Below are 5,746 nucleotides of genomic sequence, written 5' to 3'. Positions count from 1 at the left end.
AATAAAAATAGCATCAAGTTATATTAATGGAAAAAATAAAAATATAGAAAAACATAAGTAATATTAATAACATAAGTAATAACATATATAAAAAATAAAAATATTAATAAAATATAAAAAATTAACCGAGTTCAAGTTCGAGTCGAGCTCGAGTTTATCGAGTCGAGTTCAAAAAAACTCGGCTCGGCTCGAGTTTTTAATCGAGCCTAAAATCTTGTTCGAGCTCGAGCTCGATAACGAGTTCGAGTCGAGCTAATCGAGTCGAGCTCGAGTCGAGCTCAAAAAAGCTCGGCTCGAATTACAGCCCTACAAGAGAAGTTAGAGAACGAAGTTGAGCATGTAAGTATGCAACCCAACCGCGAGATTGAGCGTGCAAGACTTTCAAATGCATGCGCAAGTCCTATCTCACTACAAGGTTAATAATCTTCAAATACATTTTACTGGAATAATTACAGAATCTATATTTACATTAACATTTTACGGAATAAGCAATACAATTATTTTATAACCGTTATTCACCCATCAAAATTTAAACAGAAGAATACAATACGAAATAAATTAAATTAACAGGTAAACTTGTGGTTTATCTGGAAGTCGCAACTCGCAAGCATACGTTTTTCAATCACTCAACACTTTAAATACAGTTACGAAAATCCCGGAAAAAAATTGTATACAAAAGTTTCTGTAATCACTCACACAAACATCACACCCCAATAGATCTGCTGCAAGGGAGGAATGCCCAATTCGCTAATATCGTTTTATTTGCTGGCATTCAAACTACGACACTCAACAGAAACAGAAACAAAGATATATGAATAGAATATTAAGCAAAAAAAAACCATTCTGCAGTACTATTGAACTATAAACTTAATAAATATGTGTTGCTCCTTAATCTTGTGACTCCACAGAAACACATTTCATTGCTTATGCAGCTCCATTCATGACCAATATTTTATGTCTGAGAAAGATTGAGATTGTTGTGATACCTTCACAAACTCATGCGGTCATGCATCATCTTCTGTTTGCTGGATGTATGCACGTGTACCTGTGTCATTTTAAATCTTTAGAGAATACCTAAACAGGAACAAGGTACTCTTGCTTGACCTTTTAATTCAGTCTATGTTGACTGAGCTATTGTGAAAGGAAAACAATAGAAAAAAGAAACTGGCATAGTACTGTCAAAGTTAATATATAGTATACAATAAGCAGTCAGATAATATAAACAAATCTTGAAGTTTTATCTTGTGAACTTAATGGCTTCGTTATGCTTCTTAGCAAGGACCATCTTAACCCTAGGGATTAAACATTAAGCTGAAAAAAAGACAACACGGTAGTAGCTATAAAATTTCAGAGATGCAAAGACCAGCTTTTGTAGAATTAAAGGAAGACAATTTAAAGTTATGATGAAGCAAAATAAAATTTAATTGGGGCAAGCATAACAAGGTAAATTAAGCATATACCTTTTGAGGGTTTATCATATCTGGCTTTATCATTTTCTCCCATCTCGTCCCTATCATCGTTTCCAATGTCACTTTCACTTGCTGTTTCCCATTCAGAATCATCACTTTCTTGTCCATATACTTCTCCACCATGACCCTCTATGTGCACCCCACCATGTTTGATAGCAGCCTCCTTGAATAACCACGCTTCACGCATCTGCTTCTTGACTAAACGCTCGGCATAATCAGGAACTTTATTTTGTCTTAAGGACAGGTCAGGATCAGTTGACTGAGAGCACTCATTAATAAAAAGAATAGCATCCAGTAAGCTCTCTTTAGCTAACCCAAGCATGTCGTAAGCTTGTGCTCTTCTCCACAAGCTTTTGGCATGACGGTTAACAGGGTTATGAAGGCAAAGTGCACGGGTAGCATCACTAATAGCAGCCAAGGGTTGCTGCAATAAAAGACGACACTGAGCTCTATTACTAAAAAGCACAACTCTCTCTTTCTTTGATCTCATTGGGCACAATGACAGTGCTTCCGAGTATTTTGATGCTGCTCCAGAGATATTTCCAGCTGAGAAAAGAGAATTTCCTTCGAGTTTTACGACAAGTGATGCTGCTTGCTTGATATGAAGATCCTCTTTTGGCAGATTTTTTTCCCATTTAAATCTCTGCCTGGAACTTAATATTTCCTCAATGTCATCTTTAATTCTATTACTAACAGAATTGCGAGATGTCCCTAGTGAAGGAATACATTCCTGAAGAGCATTAACAATGGAATCACCAAGCTTTTTGTGATCTCCGAGGGTAGAAATCTCTGCAAGGTCAAGGAGTGCAGGTACTGCCGTATCAATTACCTACATTCCACACTAAATAAGATTATTCCCAAAGAATTAGCAGAAGTTATCATGTGAAAAACAACTAATGTTAGCTAAAAACTTAACAGATTAGGAAGGTAGCTTATAAATTAGATATTTAGAGAGTTTATTGGTGGAGTGCCAGGATATCAGCGGTTTAAAGTTTTTATTTCTCAAGAGTACAAATCATTCAGAAAGCTTTGAAACAAAAACTGGTTGAATTTGATTTGCTGTAGTGCTCTATGACTCCAAGTAAGAACACATTATACAAGTAATTTGCGCAAAAACAGAAGATATTTGATCTGCAGGATAACTTTGACCATCCAAAATGGATAATTTTCATATCTCTTGTCTACGAGTATACAAAAAACAAAAGAATGCTGACCTTATGACATGTAGTTGGATCTTGGAGTAACCACAGAAGACAATCAATAGCCATAGATTGCCAGTCATCTGACGAGCAAGCAATATTACACAATGCTTCAATCATACCAGGACAGGTAGCAACTGGTCCTTTACCAACCTTGTGGTGACAAATTGTCCGTAATAAACCAATACCAGCTGGTGAATTTTCATTAACGAGTCCACCCCACATGCCCGGTAGTTTTGCAAGAAAGTCTGGTTTGCAGATAGTTGAAAGGAACTCCGGTTTAAAAGCAAAACAATTGATTAGTTGAAGGGACCAGCACTGTAACTGACTAGCCCATTCCTCTGCTTTCCTGGATTCCATCTCAACACCACCCATACCACGCGTTAGCAGATCACAGTGGTAACTTAGTCTTCTGTCAGCATTCTGGTAAAAGTGTGAGTAAACTATCTCAAGTGAACTCATTGCAAGCTGGATGGAAAGCTCAAGGATCTCGCCATGACTAGCTACAGCAGGAAAAGTACTAGCATATGTAGCCAAGTGGCCGAGCGCCCGCACAGCTACTCTCTGTTCAACCCAGGTTAGCCTTCCTCGAAGAAGTTCAACCAAGGCGGGGACAACTCCAGCATGAACTGCGGATTCTGCAAATTCTTCCATATTCATGGTGTAGGACCCAATGATGTGTGCTGCATAGTAAGGAATATATATATTTTGGTCATGAGAGAGCCATCTGCGATTTTTTAGACCTTTCCAAATAAGTGCTGTCATGCATTCAAATATGCCCAATTCAATAAATTCGGGATCATTAGGATGCGCCATTGCGGTGTTCCAAAGACCGCTGATTGGAAGAACTTGACCATCATCATCTTGCGAGGGAAGTTCTCGGAAAAATTTCAATATACTGGCTCTACGTTTGCTAGGGTTCCCTTCCTTCATGACACAGAAAAAGCAGCCTGGGTATGGACAATCTTGAGATATTTTGTCCATGATCACAAATTTATTCGATAAAGATCATGAATTAATATCTCCTACAACTTAGACTGTAACTGCTGCAACACTACAGGACAAATCATAATTAAATTTCTTTCTTAGTCCATTGTCTAATACAGACAGTAAATTTAATGAAGAAAAGCAACATAAAATATCAACAAACGTTCTACAATGCATCATTCTAGATAAAGGTTATAGAAATATGAAATGAGACAAGTCGTTTTCTGGGAACACACGTACGAAATCAAATTAAAATTATTAATAGACAGTCAACTGGAAGTCAATACATGTCATCTTTCTTGTACTGAAGTCTTTAAATTGTTTCATTAAGTCTCACTAACTCCACTTTCCTGAGCCGAGACTCATTGTAAAAAAATTCTATAAAAGATTATTAGTACGAATTAGAATTTAAAATTTGAGAAAAAAAAGGACATACTTCCTTGTCTCACACGAAAGGACATACTTCCTTGTCTCGTACGCTTAGCTGTATGATAGAAAGGATACGTATAGGGACCAAGTGTTCAATGTCATAATCTGGTTGTGCTTGCGCTACAAACGCCATCTATTTATACTCAAATCAACTTAAACAGCCACTATATCTCAAACATCGGTTTAGCAATTCGTCATATTTTGACACCCACAAAATGGCAGATTTTTTATAACTGAACCCAAGATACACAAAATAGGAACCTCATGCTCATATTGGCCGGATAAAGATGCCTAGACTAAGAACTAACCGAAAGCAAACAATCCAAAACTTAAGAGGCATATTTAAGAAAGAGTGAATCAGTTAAACCTCGATATATAAAATACACTCGGGACTTTTATTCGTTAGCGACATAGTTCATTTATTGAGCTTAAAAAATACATTATCTCTATCATGTTTGGACCGGAAAAAACTATTCAGTCGATGAGTTTATTTGTTTATCGAATGGATTCCATTTATCGAGGTTCCACTATACTATCTTGATATCAACAATGCTGTACATAAAATCCACACAAATTTCATGACACATATAATAACGTCAGACAACATCAGCTTGAACAAACAACAATTCAAACAGTAACATCAAACATAAAGTTCACAAAATCGAAATAACTGGATCTAAAGAATTATGCTATAAACACAACAAAAAAAACACATATAAGCAACTTTACTTTAGTACACAAACAAATCAACAAACACTACAGTAAAAACCCACCCCATAAAAATTATTTGTATAATACTACTCAAGCTCAAATGGGTTGCCAAGATTTCACCAAAATAGATACAATTCATTTCAGAAACACACACACATACCTTGAAATTACACTGGAATAAAGAATGAATCTTTATGATGAAACTTTATCAAGAAGGCGAAAAGATTGAAACTTTAGAGTGAGGGAGCGATTAAAATTGTAAATCTGAAGTGGGGTTTGAATTTAGCATTGAAAGAATAGAGGGGTTTTGATTTTCAAGTTGTGGAGTGAGCAATAGAGGGGTTTTGATTTTCAAGTTGTGGAGTGAGCAGAAAGTAGCAAGTAGAAACAAGAACCGGTCAAGCTTCACAATCATAAAGATCCGTTAATTTAATGGGGAATATATCATTTTTAACATACCTAGAAATTTATATGTAATAGTATCTTTTAAATGTGTAACATTTTGAAAAAAAAAAAGATATGTTGCCTTTGTTATTTCCTTTCTGTTGTTGTATCAATATATTCTTAATGTTTACTAGCACTAACTTTTACAATTTACTTAAAATGTCCTTCTCTATTTTCCTCGCCTTAATCATGTGTTTACCCTTTTTGTCATACAAAATTCAAATACATGATCCATTTTAATAATCCAACCCAGTTACAACTCATGGATTTATCCGATTTCAATTTATCAATACAAACAATACTATATTTAGCGGATACTCCATATTCACTATCCATGGGTTCCGGATACTCCATATTCACTATCCAACATATTTGAATTAATTCAACATGGTAACTACCAATTTGACAGCAATCACAGTTATTCTGCAAAGAATAAAATGAATTTCTGATCACAATTATCATCATAATTATCATCGAATATATTTCAATTTCCTTGATTGTAGAGCT

At 35.5% G+C, this 5,746-nt stretch overlaps 1 protein-coding gene across 2 annotated transcripts; it reads right to left on the bottom strand.

The window, feature by feature from the left end:
• Window positions 1–544: 544 nt before the first annotated feature.
• On the bottom strand, window positions 545–5,227 carry LOC141712195 (uncharacterized). Of its 2 annotated transcripts, none has more exons than XM_074515035.1 (4): window positions 4,956–5,227; window positions 2,684–3,722; window positions 1,461–2,298; window positions 545–1,045 (listed from the first exon to the last, which is right to left on the bottom strand). In XM_074515035.1, exons 2-4 carry the CDS (start codon window positions 3,650–3,652, stop codon window positions 1,005–1,007), a joined length of 1,848 nt encoding a protein of 615 aa, XP_074371136.1. In that variant the 5' UTR covers window positions 3,653–3,722; window positions 4,956–5,227; the 3' UTR covers window positions 545–1,004. The 2 variants fall into 2 exon arrangements, with proteins under 2 accessions (XP_074371136.1, XP_074371137.1); XM_074515036.1 differs by having other exon boundaries at window positions 2,684–3,618.
• Between the last annotated feature and the right edge of the window lie 519 nt (window positions 5,228–5,746).

This window comes from Apium graveolens, chromosome 3, assembly GCF_009905375.1.
Source record: "Apium graveolens cultivar Ventura chromosome 3, ASM990537v1, whole genome shotgun sequence".
Lineage (NCBI taxonomy): Eukaryota > Viridiplantae > Streptophyta > Magnoliopsida > Apiales > Apiaceae > Apium > Apium graveolens.
This window is presented reverse-complemented; position numbering and strand designations above follow the sequence as displayed.

Excerpts from the sequence above, each read along its gene's own strand:
- LOC141712195 (XM_074515035.1), bottom strand. The coding sequence starts at position 3,652 with ATGGACAAAATATCTCAAGATTGTCCATACCCAGGCTGCTTTTTCTGT. Across the intron at positions 2,299-2,683 it reads ATCCAACTACATGTCATAAG|GTAATTGATACGGCAGTACC; the intron begins GTCAGCATTCTT and ends TGTGGAATGTAG. Across the intron at positions 1,046-1,460 it reads ATATGATAAACCCTCAAAAG|GTACACGTGCATACATCCAG; the intron begins GTATATGCTTAA and ends AAAATGACACAG.